This window comes from Gobio gobio (assembly GCF_949357685.1).
Source record: "Gobio gobio genome assembly, chromosome: 3".
Classification (NCBI taxonomy): domain Eukaryota; kingdom Metazoa; phylum Chordata; class Actinopteri; order Cypriniformes; family Gobionidae; genus Gobio; species Gobio gobio.
This window is the reverse complement of record NC_137099.1, coordinates 23562818-23587546: the sequence shown is the minus strand read 5'-3', so window position 1 is coordinate 23587546 and position 24729 is coordinate 23562818. Positions and strand designations below refer to the sequence as shown.

Here is a 24729-nt window from a genome sequence, read left to right as displayed (position 1 = left end):
TTTGTATAGCACATTTCATACACAGTGGCAATTCAAAGTGCTTTACACAGAAATGGAATTCAAATATTCGTAAGTGAATAAAATAAAAAATATATATAGAATAACCCCTATCTGGAGTGGAAGAAAATGGAGAGTCAGGTTTGCTTTAAAAATATTTGTCAGGTAACTATGCGTTTAAACAGTACCCTTGCAGACAAATCTTCTTGGCCTAACTGGAGGGCTATCTCAAAATGTTTTACCCGTCAGAGCAGATCTAAACGGGTCTTCCTTGCACCACCAGGGCTATCTCTACTTTGTTTGACCGTCAGATCAGCCCATTTCTATAGTGCTGTTTCTTGGCCACCTTAGAGGTAATAAAGACCTTATGAAGTGAAGCAATACATTTGTGTAAGAAAAAGATACATATTTAACACATTATAAAGAAAAATATCTAGCTTCCGCCAGTGTTACTGGCATGATATGACTAGGATGTAGCATAAGAGTTTTGAACTGCGAGAGGCGTTACACTTTCTTCATAAGTTGAATACAGAAGTCGGTCTAACGGAAGCTAGATATTTTACTTTATAAAGTTTTAAATATGGAGAATTTTCTTTCACAAACCCATCGATTCGCTTCAGAAGGCCTTTATTAACCCCCCGGAGCCATATGGACTACTTTTATAATGGATGGATGCACTTTTTTGGGCTTTAAATTTTGTGCTGCCATTCACTGCCATTATAAAGTTTGGATTAGCCAGGACATTTTTTTTTTTATATAACTCTGATTGTATTTGTCAGAAAGAAGATTGTCATATACACCTAGGATGGCTTGAGGGTGAGTAAATCATGGGGTAATGCTATCCCTTTAAAGCAGGGGTGTCCAACCCTGGTCCTGGAGAGCTACCACCCTGCAGATTTTAGCTCCAACCTCAATCAAACACACCTGAACCAGCTAATCATGTGCTGCGTCCCAATTCGCATACTATCCGTACTAAATAGTATTCGAAAAAAGAATTAGTATGTCCCAAATCGTAGTATGTTGAAAAGAGTATTCCAAAGATTCCCGGATGGTCTACTATTTCCGGTCAGAATCCGAAGTGCAGATCGATGCGCACTCTACGGCTGATATTGCCCACAACCCATTGCGAGATGGATGAGGATTCGATTAGAACTACAAACGCGTATAAAAAGTGTTAAAAAACTACAAACATGACGGTTACGCGAGTCTGACGGTTAAGTAGAGTGGATAAGATAAAGGGGTTTGAGTGAGCAATTATCAGTATTTAAACTGACAAAAATATATTTATTCAATGTTAGCAACATTATATTTCACCTGCAGCAGCATTGTGAACTTTTGTAATGAAACGTTTGGCCATTAACTTTGCAAACACATGAGAGGAGTCTCTGCATTAAAGAGCCACGAATGGCAGATCAACGTGCTACTACATTTCTCTCCGATACGGTAGGAAATGAAATTTAATGTGGAGAATTTGAACTGTGACGATGATTGACAGGGCAGTTTAAACGGTGACGGGACGCACGTAACTAAGCAACAGAGTCCGTTAAAGATGACGAAGTAGTATGTCCCAAAGCTTGCATACTCTTCTGCTACACACTCAAAAGTATGTACTTTTTCTTCACAAAAAGAGTACATACTTTTAGGACGTAGTATAAGTAGGCGAATTGGGACACAGCAATGGTTTTCAGGGTGCTAGATAATTGCAGACAGGTATGTTGGAGCAGGGTTGGAACTGAAATCTGCAGGGCGGTAGCTCTCCAGGAGCAGGGTTGGACACCCCTGCTTTAAAGGGTCATCTGTGTATCTTATTTTCACGTAAAAGGTCCATAGTCGTACCTTAAGGATATATATTACTACTCTAAGGCAGTGGCATAGCCAGAATTTAATTTGTATTAATATATATTGGACCCGTGCATTAAGTCTTAAAGTGAGAGCAGGCTAATATTCCTGCTGCTTTCTGATTTTAATGTTAATCAAACAACAAAAGACTCCTGACTGAATAACTTTTGTAACTTTAAAATAAGGTTAATGCATTTTATTTATACAGTGAAGACTATGCAGTGTTATTTTACTTTTGATAATTCCATTTCTGTACCTGAACCATCCTGAAAACTGTTTAATTAATTTGTGTTTTTATCCTATTGTGTTTATTTGTGTTATTGCTCGCAATTTGTATATTTGCCTAACTTTATATTAGGCTATAGTTTTTGCTGTGGTAACAAAAATTGGAAACAAGAATTGTGACACTTTACTGGTATCTAAAATTTTGGTTTCATAAGCTTATTTAACGTATTTATTAGAGTTACATGTGTCAAAAACACTGAAAACAATAATAACACACAAATATTAATAAATAATTTAATGAAAACAAATTAAATACCTAAATACAGCATATAGCTTGATGGCCATACCTTTTACATGACAAGGTGGAGTCTTCGAAAGTGATTATTATTAAAAATGTTGATGATGTCAGAATAGTCCAGAGAATCCACCGATTCCTGTTTGAAAGATAGCAGGGAATGATTATTTAAACGCAAAATTGTTATGGATGATCTCAAAGTTGATTTGTTTATTGAGAAACGTCTTTCGACACAGCAAGAAGTCAGGCAGAGTGTGATCATTATCTTTTACAGAGGCTCATGTTTGGGAAGACATCAGGTGTCCAAAACTCATATGAGGGATAGAACAGTGACCATATGTTCCTATGTAGAAGTAGAAAGAAAATGCGTTGTTCCTGCTTCTTTAAATGAAACACCATAGTGTACACATGGCATCCTCAGTAGCTCGGCTTTTGTAAAAAAAATCAGAACACCAGGCAAACACACAGCTACTGCAGTGCATGCATTATTCTCTATTGATTTAGTCCTGGAAAGGTAAAGTAGGCTCAGAGGTAGATGCCATTTGTTCTCCTCCTCGCTCATCTTTGTGTGATGTATTTCGAATTTGTGCAACCACCATCATCGCATGTTAGTGAATCCGCAAAGAAGATGATGGCATAGGCTACACACAACAATTGACAAAAATAAAAGCAGTTTAAAAAGGCCCCTTCATGGCTACGCTACATCTCTAAGGTACTAATATGCACCTTTTAAGGGTACTGCCCCAAACTTTAATATCAGCTGATGACTGATACATTTTTCTGAGTGTGTTTCTCTATTATTATTATAATTAATTAGCATTGAATGATGTAATCTTTAGCAAACACCATAATGAATCAATTGATGCCTAAATTCAGCATTTACAATTAATGATTTTATATTTGTGTTTTATTTTTCTTAAATTTCATCAAAATAGTATAGAATTTTAATGTTGGTGCATCCCTAATCACTCTTTTTGTTGACTACTAGTTCACATTCTAAATGGCAAGCTTATAAACAGTATATTTGGATCAATTTAATTACCAACATGTGTTTGTCTGCTCCGCAATAGGATACAGTTACAATTACTGTTCCAAAGTTTCCTTGTTCTTTCAGTAAATGCATTGTGTGCACATGCAGTGCTTTTGACGCTTGAGTTCATGAATGCCAAGGAAATTACGTCATGATATGGGGATCGACTGACGCAGGAACCTCATTTTCATTTTAAGATCTTCAGCCTCACAAATGCCACAACCCACTCCCTCTAACAAGTGACCTAGGTCCACCTTCCACTTTAATATTCATTAGGCCTGAAGTGGTGAAAATGTGCAATATTCAAGTGGCTATATAAACATTAAGAAAATATAGAGTGTATTTAAGTCATTATTATCTCTGTGTTCAGTCTCCTTTCACCCGTAATAATATGAAGTTTGGATTTTGCCACTAGGGCGTTATGCTCACAAAGGCCGTTCTTATCAATGCGGGTGATTGCGCGGAGCTGTCCATTGAATAGGAGTGGGGGTTCTGAACCTAAGCTTGCACTTTTGGAATACCAAGCACCCAAATGGCCTCATTGTATGCTGTGGAGCCATAATGCAAATAGCGTGTTTGTCAGTACAGAGTGTGTGAGTGTGTGTGTGTAAATGTGCCCATTGTCGGATGTGTATGAAGGACACTGAGACCAGTGTGAGGGGCGGACAGTCAGTGCCAGGCCAATGCAGGCTGTTCAGCTGCAGCTGGACTGCTTCAGACAGCAAGAAAGCAGTTCTTACACAAAAACATGCTCATTCTGAGGCTCGGCTTACTTCTAACACAAAAAGCTAAGACTAGTCTCATTAGTACAATAATTTGTTGTGCTAACAGTTGCACTACATTGCCAACAATGCACTTTTTACTTACCGTAATGCACTTTCAGTTTGAGAATTGAGTTGCTAATATTGTAATAGGCCTCAGTCAAGCTTTCATAGATGCTAAGATTATAACACAAAGCCTTACTCATTCAAAAATGCCAGATAAAAATTTGATATTAAAGTAATGTTTAATATAAAAAGCTAAATCCTATAAATATGAGCCAACCATATATATATATATATTTACACCACTTTTTTACACGTTACTCATTATATATTGAGCTGTAAATTTGTTTAAATAATTGTGTCTGTGCATGTGGGAATACTTTTTAGGTGGATGAACTTCTGGTTATGTTTGCTCCATGTAAACAGTTCTTTGATGGTTACTTCATGTCCTGTTTCTGGTCACTTCTGGCACATATTGTGTAAGTTACTAGGTTACTGGCATGATGTCGTCATTAGGTTCACAAAGTTAAAAGATTGAATACATCTCTTAGTAAATATTCCAATTAGTAAATAAAGGTGGCTTGACTTGGCATTAGTCATACAGTATGTAGTATTTGAATCGTATGACTTTAATTCTAAAACAGTGTTTAATGTTTATTGATATAATGTGTGTGTGTGTGTGTGTGTGTGTGTGTGTGTGTGTGTGTGGGCATGTTTTCGTGAAATATCAGGACACAAATGTGTATAATGACATGGGTATGACATAGGTATTACAAAAAGGGGGTGAAATATGAGGACGTTCCCCATGTCCTCACTTTTCAAAATGCTTATAAATCACACAGAATGAGGTTTTTTTCACAGAAAGTGAACTGCACAGTCTCCTGTGAGGGTTAGGTTTAGGGGCAGGAGCAGTGTAAGGGGATAGAAAATATGGTTTGTACGGTATAAAAACCATTACGCCTATGGAATGTCCTCACATTTCACAAAAACAAATGTGTGTGTGTGTGTGTGTGTGTGTGTGTGTGTGTGTGTGTGTGTGTGTGTGTGTGTGTGTGTGTGTGTGTGTGTGTGTGTGTGTGTGTGTGTGTGTGTGTGTGTGTATGTGTTTGTATCACAAGTCACAAAACTCTCCTGTTCATTTTTCCACTTTGGATTTTAATATTAGCCATACCGTGTTTTCTTTTAGGCTCAACTTTGTGGTAATGTTCTGCTTTAGGTGGCTTAGCTGACAGTTTATTTTTTTGTTTTATTTTTTATGTGTATGTTAACTACATGTATATGTAATCTAAGTTAATTTAGTAAATTTCATTTGCTTACTTTTTGACTTACCCAGTGTTGGTTATTAAATCAGAATCTGCACTTTATATGCTCCAGATTGCTCTCAGGGGATGTGCCAAGGTTTAATAAATCTGGTCCTTGATCTAAAATTGTGTTTGACACACCTGGTCTAAAGTCTACACGGCTTAAAAAGGACACTGATATTTGTACATCATGTTTATTATATTTTCCATAGTAGTGGCATTACCATTGCAACTTTTTGAAAATGGCATTTCTTTGTGGTTGACAAAATAGGAAAAACAGGTTTTAAGAAATCTCAATCATATTTCAGGTTGAGGGATTCCTTAACATGCAGTATGTCTATGGCAAAGGTAAAATAGCTTGAGACATGTCCACACCTTAAAACCATTTTATATTATGAACAAAATGTTTCCGCTTGTTTAGAATTAAAAGTTGAACGTTTCTTTAAGCCTTTGACAAACTAGGTTACAATGTGCTGGTGAACACTGATACTGAATTTCTACCTTATCAAGACTGTAAAAATTACTTTTGTTGATGTAACAATGTCAGGTTGATTCAGTCATAAAATTATGATTTAGAGTCTAATTAATCCATTTAATTTATTTGCTACCATGCAAACATGCAATCCTTTGAAATGTTTGGTCTGGCTTTTGATTTCCATATAATGTTGAATTGCTTTGTCTTGCGAATAAAGTCATCACAAATTGCATATGGACTGAACTGTGTTGTATTCGATCTGTGTGTGTACAGGAGTTTGAAGCCTGGGTGAAGGATACAGATGAACATGGTTTCGTGGTGGTGTCGTTTGGTGCAGGAGTGAAGTATCTATCAGATGACATTGCTCAGAAACTTGCAGGAGCCTTGAGCCGTCTACCCCAGAGAGTCATCTGGAGGTACTGCCATTCATTCCTTCATTCATGTGATCGGTGGACCATTTTACCCACAGATCAAATCACCTGCATATCATTCCATTATGGAGACACCAATAAATCCTAATAAAGTTTTAGCTCAAAATACCCCATAGATAATTTTTTTATAGCATGTTAAAATGCCACTTTTGGGGGGTGAGCAGAAAGTTTTTGTTTGTGTCCCTTCAAATGCAAATGAGCTGCTGTGCTCGGCCTAAGAGGGTGGAGATTCAAAAGCTCATTCTTTGGTGTCAGGACTCACTATAATGTCAGAAACTGCGAATATATGCTGCATGGAGATAGAACATGTATATTTTAATTGAATTACGGTTATAACTTATGTTGTCTTCTTGCTTTTATCTACTATATTAGTACAAGCCTGTTGTACCGGACCCCGTCCGAATGATGGCCAAAACTTTACCAATGAGTTTTATGACATTTGTTGTACTTCGCACAAAATATAGCCTGGATGCCAGCCGAACTGAGCCCCGCCCACAACATTTTTACTCGGGCAGTTCGGTCTGGACTTGATCGGTATAGAAGTAATTATGCCCGAACAGAAACTGTTCAGACCAATGAAATTGTTAGGGCGGGCTTTAGATGATGATGGACAGATGATAAACAGTAACGTAATCATCCACATCACCAAAGGCGCTTGGGTTGAATTTGTTCTAATCCTAAACGGAGAACTTGTTCGTATATGCATTCACCTTCACTATTTCTCTCAGAAATGATGATCGTGTTGGTAAGTGCTCTGTGTATCCTTAAAACAGAACTAGGTAGGTTTTGCTCTCGGGGTCCCCCTACAGTTGGGAAACAGTATTGTCCTCTACTACTGTCGTAAACTGTCATCCTACATCAGCGGATGCATCGCACGTGCATTTGTTGACATGACAACTATGATAGCCCTGAACACTGCAGGAGTTCACATGCAGGTGTTCTGCTTACGTCGCGTGTGAAATGTCTTCATCCCAGGTACAGTGGCATATGTTTCAGCATGTCATATGAATATAATTTCATGGGTTTTATTTTTTTTCAAACGCCAAACGATCGCGATGCTCACGTTTACAAGCCAGCGTCATTATAGTAGCCTAGTCTATTGGTTCCTGTTTTACAGAATCTATATGATACTTCAGTTCAATGTTTGAGTGGTAGGTAATAACCATATATCGTCAATATTAAAATATCAAGCTACCATAGATGAATCTGTAAATTTGAAAAATCGATTTGCATTATAGCTTGAGGCAAGACAAATAAACAAATATCACAGACATGTTAGGTATCCTAAAATATGATTTTGTACGTCTTATGTATTTACTTTCAAGAATGTAGCCCCTCCTCCTTCAGCTCACGTCAACGAGCAAACGCCGGCCCAATGTTGATCCTCGTCCTGCCTTTAATCCGATCACTTTCTCGTTTCCTCTTTTTGCTGTCCTCCGACAAAACCTTTGCTTTCTTATTTTTCTGTGCTGCTTCAGCCATGACTATAACATTCGGCAAACAAATGATAGTTGGGCTTGCACGTCGGAATTTAAGGAAGTGGGGTGGTGGTGGAAGTGACGTATAGCTGTAAAGCAGTCGAATTTTGTAGTTCTTTTTGTCCTCGGGTTACTACCCGAAACCCCAAGTTTAAAAGTACGATTAAAAACGATTCAGACCCCGTCAGGCTATGGCAGACGTGTCATTCAACCTATTGTAAGTCGATGTATCATCACAAGAGTCTTGAAAATATATTATAAAGGTTGAAAAGTTACCTAGTGCTGCTTTAAATTCTTTTTTTACAACACCGGCAAAGATCGTTTATACTCATCTTTTTCTTCTAACGTTAGGCTACTTATTCCAGCGTGCAGACAGGGTTGCCAAGTTTTTACAACAAAACCCGCCCAATTGCTAACGTTCCTCAAAACTAGCCAAAAACAAGCTCAATAGCTTTCCAGGGGGGTTCTCCGGGGGGAAAAAGGCATTTGGAGGTAAAATATGTGTTATTTTGGCAGGGCTGCCTGCTAAAATTCGCATTCCTGGGTCTGTATATCACAGAATTGGGGTCGCTTCAACCCGTGGACTTGGCAACACAGTGCAGTTGAGTTCTGTTGACATTTGACAACTAACTTTATGCGTCGCTCCGTTGCTCTGATTGGTTGTAGGTCTATCCAATTGAGGTCTTTCCTGGTTCGGTTGAAACACGCCCCATAATCACAGCCCAATAGAGCAGTATCAGACTCAAATTCTGACTAGAATTGAGTATGATGACGTCAGGCTACACAAAATATGAAGTGTCCGTTTTCACTACAGACAATCACTTTAAGAGCTTAAAGGGATAGTTCACCCAAAAATGAAAATTAGCCCATGATTTACTCACCCTCAAGTCATCCTAGGTGTATATGACATTCTTCTTTCAGACGAACACAATCAGAGTTATATTGCTAAAGTCCAGGCTAATCCAAGCATTATAATTGCAATAATAGTTGCTCTGTTTTTGAAGTCCATTTAAAATGCACCTGTCCATCGAATAACGTGCTCCAAGTGGCTCCGGGGTGTTAATAAAGGCCTTCTGAAGCGAATCGATGCGTTTGTGTAAGAAAAATAACCATATTTAAAACTTTATCAAGTAAAGTTCCAGCCGATCGCCTTCCATGGAAAAGTGTTCAAAGTTGAAAAACGCATCGATTCGCTTCAGAAGGCCTTTATTAACACCCCTGAGCCGCGTGGAGCACGTTATTTGATGGACAGGTGCATTTTTTATGGACTTCAAAAACAGAACAACTATTAATGCTATAATAATGCTTGTATTAGCCTGGACTTTTGTAATATAACTCTAATTTTATTCGTCTGAAAGAAGAATGTCATATACACCTAGGATGACTTGAGGGTGAGTAAATCATGGGCTAATTTTCATTTTTGGGTGAACTATCCCTTTAATAAAACAGTACAAGTGAGCATTAAAATATTATACATAAACTCTCTCTCTCTCTCTCTCTCTCTCTAACATACTCATCAACATACATAGCAAAGTTACAATTACACTAGAAACACTAGTTACAATTAACAGTAAACAAATATATACAGACCTAATGCCTTTTCGGGTGGTGCCTAATAAACTGGTAAACTTTAAATCCGTAAATTAACTCTGATGAACTGTAATAAAGTGCGTGCTCTCACCTTTATTACTGCCGTATTTATCACTCTGGAGACTGTAAGCTGGATCACCAAAAGTTAATAGTGATCCATCCTTGAATAACAACTTTTTAGCAAAACCTGTTTTGTATTGTCCCTGTGTATTGAAATTCGTTCACAAAGCAGTCTGGTGTAAAATGATTCGCGCCGCAGACATAAACGAATTCAGCGGCTCTGATGTCAGGAGTACATGGGGACTGTTTTGTTCACTCTTACATCCAACAACAAAACACAAAACACCTCAATCGCTTATGAGACATTCTTGTCGCTACAGCTGCTCAAGTCTGGAGAAAATGGCAAACTGTGTACAGCTCGCTCAGTGAGTCTTTGCTAATACGGCAGTGTCCGTCAACAGTCGTGGACGGGGCCTGTAAAATATGATGTCACTTTGCCAGGAATCTACATTTACGCATTTGGCAGACGCTTTTATCCAAAGCGACTTACAGTATACAGTATACACCCTTATTACAGTGACAATCCCCCTGGAGCAACATGGAGTTAAGTGCCTTGCTCAAGGACACACTGGTGGAGACCGCTTGGATCGAACCAGCAACCTTTTGTGTATCAGTTCCATGGTTTAAACCACTGGACCACCATCTCACATTGTTCTGAGACATTGCTTATGATTTATGGGAATCTAAGAAAATGTACTATCATCATAGGTTGGTTGTATACACACACTGCTGACACACATTTATGTCCAAACACCATGTAAAAGTGAATTTTGCATAACAGGTGCCCTTTAAGTATAGATCATGTTCCATGAAGATTTTTTGTAAATTTCCTACCACAAATATTTTTTAAAAAATTATTATTATTAGTAATATGCATTGGACAACTTTAAACTCTATTTTTTTGCACCCTCAGATTCCAGATTTTCAAATAGCTGTATCTCGGCCAAATATTGGCTTATCCTAACAAACCATAGATCAATGGAAAGCTTATTTATTCAGCTTATTTATTTGATTCAAAATTTAAAAAAAAAATACCCTTATGACTGGTTTTGTGGTCCAGGGTCACAAATTATATAGGAATTGTGTATAATAGGAGCAGGTATGACTTGACATTTTTTACTGGTTCCTTTTTAATTAATTGTATTACTATAAATGGGGACTATCTAAAAGTAGATCATATTGTGTGCTATATCCCAAGTCATCTGAAGCCATATGATAGCTTTATGTGAAAAATAGACCAAAATGTAACTTTGCTATGAATATAGAACCACTTTGATACTGTAATCATGATAATTTTCCTTTTTGAAGCTTGAAAGCCTCAGTTCCCATGAGTAATAATGCCATGGAAAAGAACAACCAGTACAAATTTCCTGCCATGAAATAAATAAAGTTGAGCAGGTCTCGAACCACATAAGGGAATTATATATTTACTTTACATTTTTATATTAAGTTGTCTTTTATTTAAAGCAACATTTATAAAATGACTTGAGATGTGATGCTCTTATCAGTTAATGGAAAATGTTACAAGTGCATGTCAACTTTAAATCTCTCATTGAAGGAATTTTGTTTCTTTATGCCTAAATAATAAAAAAAATTTTTTTATAGTTCTTTCCTTTATCATTTCCTAAGTGAAGCTCAATGCTTATAAATAGCACCACCTTCTGTTGTCATAGGCATTCATATTGTCATGACTCCTGTAGTCATGCCTTATAATCTCAGTTGCTTTCTTGCGTTCATGTAAATGTGCCATGGCAAGCCTTTACTAATGAGGACACTGTTGGGAGTGGAAATTCCCAGGGAACACACACATACCAGATAAATATAATGTACAGATAGACAAGCACACTCCAGTTATCCAGAATAATACACCACTGTTATTATGTCATGAACATATGGTCTGAACTCTTTCTTTCTGATATGTGCATAAATTATAGTAATGGTTATTAGAGTCACTGACAGCTGTCAGGTTTCTTAGTAACTGTAGAATGTTTGTCATTAGGTTTGGCACATACTGGCCTGTAGGCTGTGTGCCTGTGTGACAGAGAAGACATACATTAATCCCGGATCTTTACTTGAGCCAGACTTCAAAGCAAAGACTTCATGTAATCTCCACTAAAGAACTATTGATGTTGGTTTAATTAGTCATTTAGCAGATACCCAAAGACTGTAAGACTTTGTTAAAGCCACTTGAAATTACAGTTGACTTCATTACATTTCTCAATACATACCTTTCTGTCATATTTCTCCTATATATACATGGTTTTTCACCAAGGCTGCATTTATTTAATCAAAAAATACAGTTAATCAGTACTATTGTGAAATATCATCACAATTAAAAATATATATTTTTTAATATATTATGAAACTTTTTAATGTAATGGCAAAGCTGAATTTTCAGCATCATCACCCCAGTCTTCAGTGTCACATGATTTTGGGGGTTATGTGGAACAAACTTCCATATTCTGTTAAACAGGCTGCATTGCTTCCGTTTCAGGTCTTTTGTTTGTGGGTCATTAAATGTACATTGTTTTATTTAAGAATCCTTAAGGAGCAAGCAAAGATGAGCATAAACAATGTCCATCTGTATATGCAGATTGATATGTAAAAGTAAAAAAAAAAAAAAAATTCTCACTAACATGTAGATATTTAAATCGAATAAAATGCCAACAATAAAAAGAACTAGAGAAGTTAGCTGATTACCTTAGAAGTCCATAGATATTGACATCCGTTCATACAGCCATTAACACTTTCTCCATTAAGCGGATGAGATGAGACCTGTTTTTCTGTTTGTTCATGTGACGTTTGATGATTTTGTGCTCAAGAAAAAATTCTTTATTCTTTATTATTATCAATAGCCGCGTTTACACCGCAGGAACTTTCCCCAGGAACTAGGAACTTTGGGGTGGTACTCTGTGTGTTTCGACCGCAGGAACCAGGGTCTAAATGAAGTTCCGGGTAAATATTTTCCCCTCCAAAAGTCCCTGCTTAGGAACTTTTGGGGGTGGGCCTGGGCGCTGAACATGCTGATTGGTTGAGCTCACGCAGCATTGTATTTCAACTGGCATTTTTAAAAGTATTTTGCGAGGTTCGTTCTGCGTTCAGTAAATATCAGTCTTGCTCTTTCTGTCTGATGGTACGCGTTCGTCTGAGCCATCTCACGGTCAATGTCCATGGCTGATAACATACGTTGTCATTTTAAATCTAGCTTTACGAGCTTTCAGAATATGCTTTAGTATTAGAGCTTGTCTCTTTTCCGCTGTTTTGTTAATTACCTCTTTAGTAAACCAATACAAACTGTATATAACCAGCAAAACCATCACAGCTTGAATCTCCTCCATACTTGTTATTGTTGCAAACAGTGTCGCACAAAAATGATTACTGTCCGTCGCTGACTGGGAGGAGCAGTCACGCGCAGTCCTACGTTACCGGACTAATTTGCCTAATCTTCACAGTACTTTAGGCCGCAGTGGAAATGCAGACAGTAGCAGGTCTGGGGGGAAAAAAGTTCCTTTAAAAAAAGTTCCTGGTAGGCTACAAGTTGTTCCGGGTAATTTAGGTGGAAACGGGGCTAATGTTGAAAACGGTTGTGCTGCTTTATATTTTTGTCGAAACCATGATGCTTTTTGTCAAGATTCTTTGATGAGTAGAAAATAGAAAGAACGCTTTTGATCAATTTAATGCATCCTTGCTGAATAAAAGTATTTCATTTCTAAGAAAACGTACTGACCCCAAACTTTTGAACAGTAGTGTGTTCCTGGTGTTTCTGAGTATAATTCATCAGTGCATGTTGTTCTAAAGAATAAATGTTTGTTCTTGTAATCTGAAATTAATTCCCTTTTCTGCTGTTGTCACCTAGGCCATGTAGTCAGCAAAAAATGCTAACCAATAGCATTATACAGTAGCTATTTAGGCATTGTTTTAGGCGACTGTCATTTTGCCAATAGTTACCACAGTAATTGACTTCAACTTCCAGGTCCCATCCTACATTGTTTTTGCTGTTTGAATATTCTGTTTTATTTGGAAATCTGTCACTTTACATAGTCAAATGGGTTTTGAATACAGTTCCGTGTTCCCTTCAATGACAGGCTCTAAAGTATAATGGTTATTGTTCTTTATTGATTAAAATCATGTTTAAATATGGCATGCATCCATGTGGTTGATTGTTGCTGGTTGATTGTCTTTCATCTTTTGCTTTTTATTTGCCTTCTGAATGTAAGCTTTGTTACTAAACTAATCTATGCATGCAAAATATTTGGTCTCTGTCTCTGTCTCTCTCATTCTCTTGGTCTCTAATGTACTTTTCCCTCAGTATGCCTCACTCCCTTGATCTCACAGTGTATCTATGATGCTTTGAATAACTCACAAATTCTTCATTTTTGTGACCTACCAGTTCATTTTTGCTGACAATTGTCTCATTCACTAGCCCTAGATGGCCTAAAAGGTTTTGAATGTTTATCAAGAGTTTATAGAAAGAGCTGCCTGAATCTTACTGAATTCAATCTCTCTGTAGGTTCTCTGGAGTTCCTCCTCCCAATCTTGGCAACAATACTAAACTAGTGGACTGGATGCCACAGAATGACCTGTTGGGTAAGTATACATCCTATCTCTCATTAAATAAAATTACATGGTTAACACTTTACAATAAGGTTTCTTTAGTTAACTACGTTGTAACATGAACTAATAATTAACAATACTTCTAATCTTTGTTAATGTTAATTTCAACATTTATTAATACATTATTAAAATCTAAAGTTTTTTAGTTAATGCACTGTGAACTAACATGAACAAACAATGAACAGTATTTTTATTAGCTAACGTTAACAAAGATTAACAAATACGGTAACAAATGTACAGTATTTCCCATAGTTAATACATTAACTAACACAACTAATAAAATGAAACCTTGTAGTAAAGTGTTTCCAATTACAATTTTAGAAAGGCATATGAAGTGTGAATGTTCCCTCTGGAATTTTAGTTTAGGGTCTAATTCTCACTATTAACTAGTTGGTTATTAGCATGCATATTACTAGGATATTGGCTGTTTATTAGTACTTATAAAGCACATATTAATTCCTTGTTCTGCATGACCTTATTCTACACCCCTTAATCCTACCCAATACCTAAACTTAATTTCTACCTTACTAACTATTAATAAAAAGGAATTAGGAGTTACTTGAGGCAAAAGTCATATAGTTAATAGTGAGAATTGGACTCTAATCTCAAGTGTGCCCAAATTTTTGTCCCAGTCCTCTATTCACTACAAATTTTTTTAAGAAATATAATAAAATACATAAATAAATAAAAAATCTTATGAATACCCTGTTGGCAAATCTTTTTTCCCTCTTGTTTTAAGCATAGACTTTGTATTTATAGTACATTAAATTTAAAAATATAAATCAAATTTGAACCACAAAAATTGGTTTTTAACTTTTATGCAATTTGAGTTTTGCTTCTCAAGTAAATTATATCTTGTTTTAAGGCTGTTAAGATATTTTTACTGGAAAACTGATTTATAAAAATATTTTTTTATTAGTGTGTGTGTTAGGGAGAGAGAGCTCATTTTCCTCACTGCTCTTTTCTGAGAATGCCTCTGTTGTATTAGAGGACACAAAGCCTGCGTGTGTGTTTGTTTGTGTGAATGAGTTTCTGTCTCATTGTGCACCATGGGCTTGAGGTCACAGAGAACTTTTCTGTCTCCATCATTCTGTCTTTTCTCTCTTTCTCTCACTGTCTTTCTGCTGTCCACCACACTTCCTGTTCTCTGAAAGACCTAGTTGATGCATCCTGTGCTTTGGTCTTCCATTTGTTTGGTCTTCTCATTCGACTAGAGATAACGACAAGAAAACAGTCTGATACTCAAAGTTGATAGACAGGATGAACCCATGGCATTTCTTCTTTGAGGACCCTCAGCTTTTTAACACAAACACCTACTTGTTTGAGGTTCAGCTGGACTAAACTTCAAGATCGGTGACCAATGGTCAAAACTGTCACAATAAACAACAACGTTTTTTAAACGGAAATGCACTTACAAATACTGCATGCAGCTTTATGCATGAAATGAAACTGCTTCATGTCAGTACCAGTGAGAAAGTGATATACACCCTACCCTAGGGTGACCACCTGTCCCGCTTTGCGTTGTACCGCACAGCATTTTCACCCCTTGTCCCGCATGTCGCATATTGAGAAAATGTCCCGCATTTTCACCAGTCTGTTGATTTTTAATGATCATATTGAGAAAACATGCATGCGTTCTTTTGCCTTTTTAAGAAAGCATTTTATTTATTATTTTTGCGGCATCGTTTTTCACCTATATTTAACAGCGCTTCGTCAGAAATAACATCCCGCCTTACACAAATACAAAAGCCGTCTTTTAAACCATATCCAATGGTTGAAAACAAAGGAGTAAACACGGTCACTAGTAGGTTGTGACGGCTGTCAATCAAAATGTGGAGCGGTGATTCGTTCCATGTGTTCCCTGTCAGAAAACGAATAGATAGCTCTGTATATAAATGAATGAATATATACATATATACAGTAGCTATATATATATATAAAAACTACAACCCCCCTCCAAAATTTTATATTTATATATATATATATATATATATATATATATATATATATATATATATATATATATATATATATATATATATATATATATATATATATATATTATATATAAGATTAACTAATTTAATGTTGTTTTATTTGTTTCATTATTTATTTAGTTGGATTTTAGTTGCACTTGGTCAGAACTGTCTCAAAAGTAGTTATCTGCATGATGCCTGCTGCCTTTGGGCTCAGTGATGTTGAATTTAAGATTATACAACAGTTTTAGGTTATGTTTTAGTGTTGGTAACATGTCCCACATTGTCCCACACAAACTTAGTAATCGTCCCACATTTGGTTTGTTTGATGGTGGTCACCCTACCCTACCCTATCCATGAGAAACCACGGACAGATTTACAAAAAAGTATGCAAATGTCCCTTTGATTTCCCTATGTGTCTTTTAAATGTATTTTTAAAGAGATACGAGAGTACTAGATGAGCTAATGTACAACTAGCGACTTTGAAAGGGTCAATAAAACTCTTTGTTCATTGTGACTCATTCAGAGGAAGAAGTGTTAGCAGGCACAGGGAGGAACGAGTTCAGACAGAAGCAACTGAATGAAAAACTGCTTACTATTAGATCAAGCTTAACTTTTATTTTTATTAGAATTATGACACTTTTCCTTATAGTTTCTGGAATTTTGTGAGGCACACATCACTACTGTTTACTGAAGACAAAACCCTTTATATAAACATTTGGTCTGTAACTCATCTCACACTGTTTATGCCATGTACATGAATTATACATCTAATCGCTTGTCAATGACAGATGGGCCTTTACGTTTCTAAGCAATCAGACTGGCAGATGATAAAATGGCAAATCAATTACTTGGAGAGTTAAAATATTATAGGGTGGGTTCATTATGGGCCAATAACTACCCAGAACACCCTAGTAACATCTTTGGGAACACCCAGAACACAATAGCAACTGCATAGCAACATTAAAAATGTCTAGGTTACTAAAGTAACCCCCGTTAACTGAAGGAGGTTGCGCCAGAAGTTAACTGACAAATTGGGATCCGGCCTGAGAGCCCAATCACCTTCAAATGTAAACAAAACAAGCCAATGGACATTGGCGAGCGAGAACCACGCTCTGTAACACAGCAGTATATAAGGAAGCATGCTGCACTCGCTCATTTTAAGTTTTGCGCTCAATGCCGAGACAGTGTCCCGGCCGTACAACGATGGTACATCGGTTGTGGTGATGGGATGTAATATCTCTGTTCCCTCCATCAGGGAACGGGGGTTACATTAGTAACCAAGATGTTACCTATCAGTCAGTCCCATCGTTGCGTCAGAATTGAACTGACGAATTGGGATCCCTACCAAAACGCCACAATTGCGAATAGTTATTAATGTTACCATGGTAAAGAGGAGCCATCCATCCAGTAACCCTGTTACTATGGTCTTACTCAAAATGCCACAGTTAATTGATGATTACAATACAGAAACTATGGTAAATGTTCAGGGATTCATGGTATTTGTTTGTAAATTGCACATTTTTCAATATAATTGTAGTTTTTTCTCTCTCACATTGTGTCTCTTGTTCACCCACAGGACAGACAAACACACGGGCCTTCTTGAGCCACGGGGGCTTGAACAGCATCTATGAGGCCATGTATCACGGTGTGCCCGTGGTGGGTGTTCCGCTGTTTGGAGATCACTATGACACCATGACACGAGTTCAGGCTAAAGGCATGGGCATAATGCTTGAGTGGAAAAGGATGAGTGAGGAAGACCTTTATACTGCCATGGTTAATATCATTACAGACAAAAGGTAATGTGTATAAAATGCCTGAATAAAAATGAATAAAATGCATTGTTACGCACACACACACACACACACACACACACACACACACACACACACACACACACACACACACACACACACACACACACACACACACACACACACACACACACACACACACACACACACACACACACACACACACACACACACACACACACACACACACACACACACATGTTTGTTTTTGTGAAATGTGAGGACTTTCCATAGGCGTAATGGTTTTTATACCGTACAAACCGTATTTTCTATCCCCTTACACTGCCCCTAACCCTAAACCTAGCCCTCACAGGAGACTGTGCAGTTCACTTTCTGTGAAAAAAAACTTGTTCTGTATGATTTATAAGCATTTTGAAAAGTGAGGACATGGGGAACGTCCTCATATTTCACCCTCTTTTTGTAATACCTGTGTCATACCCATGTCATTATACACATTTGTGTCCTGATATTTCACAAAAAACATGCCCACACACACACACACACACACACACACACACACACACACACACACACACACACACACACACACACACACACACACACACACACACACACACACACACACACACACACACACACATTATCTGTAGCCATTGTAAAATGTCTGTCGAAAAACAGGTAATACAAATCCAAACACAGTCAGGTTAATCTTTAATGACTGTGGAATTGGGGTTACTCAAGTTTAATGATAAACAAGACCTGGTGAAGACCCCACAATGGTGTCAATATTTGTAGATCCATAGTGTTTTAACAAATCCAATGGAGCCAAAGAGGAACGTAGTCTAGAAAAAAATAGTTTCTATCGACTGAATTTTAGAGTTTTTTTTGTTGTATTAAAGAGACAGTTCACCCCAAAATGAAAACTCTTTAATTATTTACTCACCCTCATATTGTTCAAAATCTGTATGACTTTCTTTCTAGCTTGAAACAAAAAAATAGATGATACATTTAGCAAATAGATAATTAGCAAGTATGTCCCTGATGTTTTTTTCCATAAAGTGAGAGGATGGCAATTGCACAATTTACTTTCATTGTATGGAAAATAATATTTTTTATTAGGCTATTTTCAAAATTACTATTTAAATAAATAACTTTATACTAATAAAAATTAGAAAATTAAGAATTTTTTTATTTGAACTATAATCATTGCTTTTTGATTATTAATAATCATTCATATTTAAAATATATATATATATTATTAACTAATAGTTTTAAATTGCATTCACAAAAAGGTGAAGATCAGATTTGTTCAAGTTGCTTGCTTATTGTGTTCATAGAACCTGAAGAATTATAAATCTGGATAAGCAAACAAGTGTTTAGGAAGAGAAACTATGGTACAGTTCCATCTTGTGGCCAAGATCAACATCCTGTTGGTGTTGGTGATGTGCTTGTGCTGTCTTGGATGTTCTGAAACCTCTCCATCTCTCTTTCTGTTAAGGTATCGTGAGCGAGCACAGTTGCTGTCTCAGATTCATAAAGATCAGCCTGGTCATCCAGTGAGTCGGGCGGTTTACTGGATTAGCTATTTACTCCGTCACCGTGGCGCTGAACACCTCCGCTCTGCAGTCTACGAGATACCCACCTACCAGTACTTCTTATTGGACGTTGCCGTTGTGATAGGAGTGTGCCTGCTTCTCCTTGGCTACTGCCTATACCGAATAGGCAAATGCATCCAATCACGAGTGGGGCGCGGTTCATCTCCAGGGGAGAAGGTGAACGGACACTGTCATAATGGAATTCCAAATGGCAAGCACAAAAGAAATGGCCATGTTAAAAGTACAGAGAAGAAACTAAAGTAAAGCACTAGGAGAAATCAACACTAACGCTTTACTAAAGAGAAGAATTAACTACTCTTCACTCAGAGCAGGGCCTATCCAGGAAATAAATACATGGGTCAATAAAGAAACAAACCAACCATTATAGCAATGAACTGTAAGTAGGAAGCCAAAGTAAGGAAGAATGGGAGGAAACCAGAAAACATAAATGGAAAACTCCTGAGGACGTTTTTTTCCCCCGTTGAATGGAGTTAATGTTCAGTTGTACAGTGGTTCTGAATGTTGAGTTTATCCTTTTGGAAAAAGCAACAGTTTTGAATTTTAGAATATTAGTGGTTTTACCAAGAAGCTATCATGGGGCCTCAGGTTTCACTACATCCAAATACAACAAAGATCTCTATCTATTTATATAAATTTCATACTTTTAGCGCACAGAGCACTGTTGACTGTTGTGCACTGAATTTAATTTATGTTCTATATTTATGTCTCACGCACTCCGTCCCTATTTCATTTTTGTTTCTTCAGCAATATTAATTCTTGGACATTAGCAAGCTAGCATATTTGCTAGTGTCTGTGTTGCCAGCCTTGCCTTAATCTTTAAACTATGCTAACTTACAACTTCGTTCCTTGTAGACAAATATCTGCACAAGCTAATGCTGCTAGTTGCTATATTGCTAGTTAGCTATGCAAAATGCTAGAGCATAGTTAGTTCAACTTAAATGTCCAACTTGCTTCCATTTACAATATTTGGGGATTCTAGGAGCCAGTATACTAGTATACTAACATTCTTATAGCATCTTTATCACTTTCCCTCTTTAGTTTTGTTGTTCTCAGCTAGTGTCATTTAATGAATTGATAGCACAACTTTAGTTTCTCTTCAGAAGGGTGCAGATCACGTGTAACATCCATTCACACAGTCCTCTTGTTGGCAGATATGGGTTCAAATGAGCAAAATGATACATTTTATTTGAATTAAGCCATTTACCCATACTATTATGTTGCTTCATGGATGTTTAGGCTTTTAAGCACTCAGCTCATCTTTACTGTATAGTTTCTCTCAGTAAGCAAATCATGCTTAGGAGAAGAAAAAAAAAAATTAAATGGGGGAGGGTGTTTACAGTAGTTTTTATGTATGAGTACCTGTGTGTCTCAAAATGTCCCAAACAAACTAAATTTGATTAGAATGTGCATCAGACTAGTGTTGTTATCAAAGCAAAGAATTGTTTGCTTACATGCTCCCACAAATCAATAGGCCTAGAGTGACCTGGAGGATTTTGGTACTGTAATTAACATATCCCATGGTGCTCTGCTGCTTCTTTTAACTTTCAGCCATTTTCGTCAACGGAGGTTCTGTGGAAAGCTAATTTTTTTTGGTAACATTTCAATCTAACGTTTAGCTCTGCATCTTTTCAAGATATGTTTTGAAGTGGCAATAAACAGAACTTCTGCAAATTATTTGTGCGTTAAAGTGCATTATCACCCTCAGAGGTTTTATTTTATTTTTTTATTTAAAAAATGCCACTGGACAACCTGTTATAAAATCACATGCTGGTTTTACAACTCAACGTCAGACTGAACTGTTGCCAGTAATAGTCTCAGTTTGGAAGTGTATAATTGTTTTAAATGCACCATAACATTTGAAACGTACGTGATTTATCAAAATATAAAGTGGTTACATTGAAGTTTTTATGAATGACTATGAAATTGTGGACATATTTAAGCCAGTAGGCATAATTATTTATGTGAAGACTATAAAGGTTATCAGTTCTTGAAAAGTGTTGTATAATACGTTAGAACTGCACCGACATGCTCTACCACGGATCATATAAATCATATTTTTCCCAGATCACCAAAACACCATCACCGGCAAATCACCTTATGGACACTAAGAATCAAAACTGAAATGAAGAATTATTGAAGTCATAAAAATTGGAAACTGTTTTTACCACGAGGTTTAAAGCATTTCTTCAGCCAAGCACTGTTTTAGGATATCCATACTTGAAAATACACTGGCTGCAAATGCTTTAGAGCTATGACTGGTGAAACAGTGACGCACACTCGCACACTTTGAACATTATAACTATTTTGTAGTTGTTTGTTTTGTATGATTTTCAGTATTAATATTAGATGGTTAACAACAGAGGAAAAAGCTGCAGATGGGCTCTAACATTAAAGGATGTTTGTGTCTGTGTGAGTGGTTATAGATTGTGATTTCTTATGTGAAACATAATGTGTATGCGTGTGCATTTGAATGGAGTTGCTTGAGCCTACTTGTGCCCAGCTTTCACCTTATATACTGATCATTTAAAACCAATGTTCCAGTTCACTTTCAGTGCATCACTACCTTTCTTTGTCTCTTGTAATCTGTTTCCTGATCAAGTCCTTGTAGAAGTAGTAGTTGCTTGCAGGAGTTTAGTCTTATTTCTTTTCATAATGATTTCACGTGTGTCTGTGTTATCATGTGCATAAAAAGACAAACGAAAATACTAATGCTAAATAAACATTAAACATTTTGTTTGCTTATTCTTGTCATCTGATGATTCTCTCTCGACTGTGATGTAAACGAATAAGAAAAAGATGTTTCCACCTGTTACACCAATGGAAATTCAGTGAGCTATAGTCTGAAAGTCACAGGGCACATGCGTGGTGTCAAGTTCCACTGTCCTGAAGTCTCAGTTTTTCCCATGACCTCATTGATAGTTTTGTCTAAATGATAATTCTTATACTGCAAAATGTTCTTCATGTGTGTTTGGTGCTATCAGGTAGACACGCTTTGCTTACTCACTACTGTTATCCTCTGAAAATGGTAAAGCGCTTAGAATTTTTTTTCAAACGATTGTTTTTTTTTTCTCAGTTGTTTTTCATAGTGAATTTTTTTTAAATCTTATTTTACAATACATTTTTCTATAAAAAGACAGGATGTTTCTGATTTCTTAGTTAACAGATAACTGCGGTGGGAGAAAAACAGGAGTGTAAAACTACACGCAGGTTGGTCGGCAGGTATCAGGTGTTGTATGTTTTCAGTACTGTCACCCTAGATGAGTGTGTATCCTGAAAATACTTGTGTGTGTGTGTGTGTGTTGATTAAGAGATAAACTGACACTATATCCCATCTTTCTCTTAATTATTCACTGAGAGTTTAGCATATAATGTGTGTGTCTTAGTATGCATGTTTGTGTATTAAGATTGTTTGGTGCTAATTTAACTGTTTTTCTGGTTTCACAATTAGACAACGCAGGCTCATGGTGGCATAGTCTGCAAAATAATATTACATTGCTTCTTACACATTTCACAACACTTCCCAAAGTGAAATGTCCAATGAGTGGCGCTAAAAGCATGCCTGGTTTTAGTTAAAAAAATTTGAATTTTAAAACATTTTAAAACAAAAATGTGGTGGTGGTTGTACATATCACGGCAGTTCATAAATGAAACGCTGTTAAAAATAATGTAGGCCTACCTGCACTAAAGCTGTAGACATTCGGCGTGTGAACTCAGGGTACATCGATCAACGGCGATCTCAGCGAGGCACATCATACATACTACCGGCACATCCGGTTTAAGATTAAACATGTCAAGTAATTATATGTGCACCCTGCCTGCCATAGAGCGTAAAAGATACATCCACAAACTTAATTTGGTCAATTAAAAAACAGGTCCCTTCATTCTCCCAGCGTCAAATTGGTGTAACATGTCAATGATTTTGACTTGTACTGAGTACTGAGTGCATTTTTCTGTCCAGCCATACAACTAGCCTGACTTAGCTTTCGATAGCATCATCTGTAATTCATGATTCAAAAACGAAGTAAAATTATTCACTGGCTTACTGGTGACTTGATGAGGTACGAGTAAATGTCCGGGTAAGACACCTCTGGCCACTGGTGGGGTTGTTACACCAATTTGACGCTGGGAGAATGAAGGGACATGTTTTTAAAATGGCCAAATTAAGTTTGTGGATGTATCTTTCACGCTCTATGGCAGGCAGGGTGGACATATAATTACTTGCCATGTTTAATCTTAGTAATTTCTTAAGTTATTCATACCTGCCGGCTGTGTACGGGCGTTGTTTTGTGCCGCTGTTTTGTATTGAAGTCTATGGGAAGTCTAGTTTATTTCCCCCTAAAAATGGGCGGTTAAGTTCCCGGATGTGCCGGTAGTACGTATTTGATTTTGACATCATTTTCAAGATGTCAGAAAGTCCTGCGTCCAACGAGCATTAACGTAAAAACAAGCTTTAACATTAGGCATTACGTTTATGTAATATGCCTCCATTTTAGTTTTTTGTCTGCTGTGTTCAAAGCGATTTTATGTTGTTTTTATTCAGTTTATGCCGTAGTTCAGGGGTTTTCAAACTTTATGATGCCAAGGACCCCCAAATATGACGAACCTTTAATGAGGGACCCCCTTCCTAAAATCCATCTATATATTTGTATGTATGAAAAAACATTTAAACTGTTAGATAAATAGAAAGTGTGACATTATAAATACAACATATTGTTTCTAAACATAAATTGGCTATACTCAATGTTGGATGTATAAACCTGAAGAAGAAAATATTTCAATGACAAATAATTTGTATAAGCAACTTTCACAATAAATGTATGTAAGCATCTTACTGCATAAAGAATACTGCCTTACAACCCCAGTGAGCAAGATAAAGAGGGCTATAGGGAGAAAAACTCACTAAAGATACAAAGCAAACATATACAATTCTGGAAAGTATGTATATGGCAAGAAAGGAGAAAAATGTTTGGTAGACTTTGTCCATTTTTTATTTGTCTTTTTTTTTTTTCTCTGAAAATGTCTGGGGACCCCTTAAAACCTTCTGGAGGACCCCTGGGGGTCCCCGGACCCCAGTTTGAAAACCCCTGCTGTAGTTGACACAAAACAAGATATGCTCTCGTTGTGTGGTGGCGACATCATGTGGTCAACGTGAACGTGACCTCTGATTGCCTGGAACTCAGGTCTGAAGTGGGACATCAGATTTAGGATATTCCCACATCCAACCTCATCTGGAACGCAGCATATAAAACCGAACCGATAGAGT

General features: G+C 36.9%; 1 protein-coding gene across 3 annotated transcripts in view; it reads left to right on the top strand.

The window, feature by feature from the left end:
- Positions 1–22208, top strand: part of ugt8 (UDP glycosyltransferase 8) — a 59457-nt gene extending 37249 nt beyond the window's left edge. For all 3 annotated transcript variants that reach the window (XM_079813647.1, XM_079813646.1, XM_079813648.1), the window contains exons 3-6: positions 6200–6342; positions 13996–14072; positions 17655–17874; positions 19349–22208. In XM_079813647.1, coding sequence (XP_079669773.1) covers positions 6200–6342; positions 13996–14072; positions 17655–17874; positions 19349–19709 — 801 coding nt within the window. In that variant the 3' untranslated portion in view covers positions 19710–22208. The remainder of the gene's footprint in view (positions 1–6199; positions 6343–13995; positions 14073–17654; positions 17875–19348) is intronic.
- Positions 22209–24729: the final 2521 nt, after the last annotated feature.